Below are 1,109 nucleotides of genomic sequence, written 5' to 3'. Positions count from 1 at the left end.
CACAGCGCCCGGCCATTTTTCGGTTGCAGCCATCATTGTTGTTTGGCGGGCCCGGGCTGGGGATTCGAACGCGCCACCTTAGGTGTATGTGGCTGGCGCCTTAGCCGCTTGAGCCACAGGCGCCGAGCCTGAAGTAAACTTTAGTATTAATATCTTCACATTTACAAATTATTAGGTAAATACTCTTTTTTTTTTCTTTTTTTGGCCAGGGCTGGGTTTCAACCCGCCACCTCCGGCATATGGGGTCGGTGGTGCCCTACTGCTTTGAGTCACAGGTGCCGCCCTAGGTAAATACTCTTAAGAGAGGTAAAGAACTCTTGTTGTACAAATTAGTAGTGATGAGTGTGATGGGTGAAGATAAAGTAATCTAGTATATCTAGTTTTGCTAATCATCCTGAACACAGAAGAATTCCTTTATATATCATTTGTATGGTGGCATTGGCATAATGTGTAAGAATAGGCTTTTACTGGATACATTGCCAATAATAGCTTTGTTCTAGAGCAGGCATCCTCAAACTACGGCCTGCGGGCCACATGCAGCCCGCTTAGGACATTTATCCCACCTGCCAGGTGTTTTTGCCACCACTGCCTGTCCTGCTTAGCAGCCGACTCATTCCGGGGCCTGCAGTCCGGCCCTCCAACGGTCTGAGGGACAGTGAACTGGCCCCCTGTTTAAAAAGTTTGAGGACCCCTGTTAGAGTGTTTGATTTATCATGTAATATATCTGCATCAATTTAATGAATGGTTTTATAGTGGGATTCTATTGCTTTTTGTCTGTTGCTTTTTTTTGTTGATGCTCATAAACTGTCTCTGTCATTCTATTTTAAAATAATGTGAGAATGTTATTAAAAGTGAATCTATTTTTTTTTTTCTTAGGAACAGCCATCATATCCTAGCTACAATTCTAACTATTGGAATTCTGCACGACCTAGGGCTCCTTACCCAAGTACATATCCTGTAAGACCAGAATTGCAAGGCCAGGTATGCTTTAAAATTGATAAAGACTTTATAAATTTTTTTCCTAATGAATTGATTTATTTTTAGAACCTGTGTTAATTTCATAATAGTGATGTGGGTTTTTCTTTTCTTTTCTTTTTTTTTTTTTTTTT

The 1,109-nt window shown here is 40.9% G+C and overlaps 1 protein-coding gene across 2 annotated transcripts in view; it reads left to right on the top strand.

Moving 5' to 3' along the window:
* BAG4 (BCL2 associated athanogene 4) overlaps positions 1–1,109 on the top strand; it is a 28,651-nt gene that overhangs the window by 13,639 nt on the left and 13,903 nt on the right. For both annotated transcript variants that reach the window (XM_023517024.1, XM_012809264.2), the window contains exon 2: positions 877–981. In XM_023517024.1, coding sequence (XP_023372792.1) covers positions 877–981 — 105 coding nt within the window. The remainder of the gene's footprint in view (positions 1–876; positions 982–1,109) is intronic.

The sequence above is a fragment of the Otolemur garnettii genome, unplaced genomic scaffold (assembly GCF_000181295.1).
Source record: "Otolemur garnettii isolate 467f Iridium unplaced genomic scaffold, OtoGar3 scaffold00102, whole genome shotgun sequence".
Taxonomy (NCBI): Eukaryota; Metazoa; Chordata; class Mammalia; order Primates; family Galagidae; genus Otolemur; species Otolemur garnettii.
Note: the sequence above shows the minus strand (reverse complement) of the source record. Positions and strands in the feature narration are given on the sequence as shown.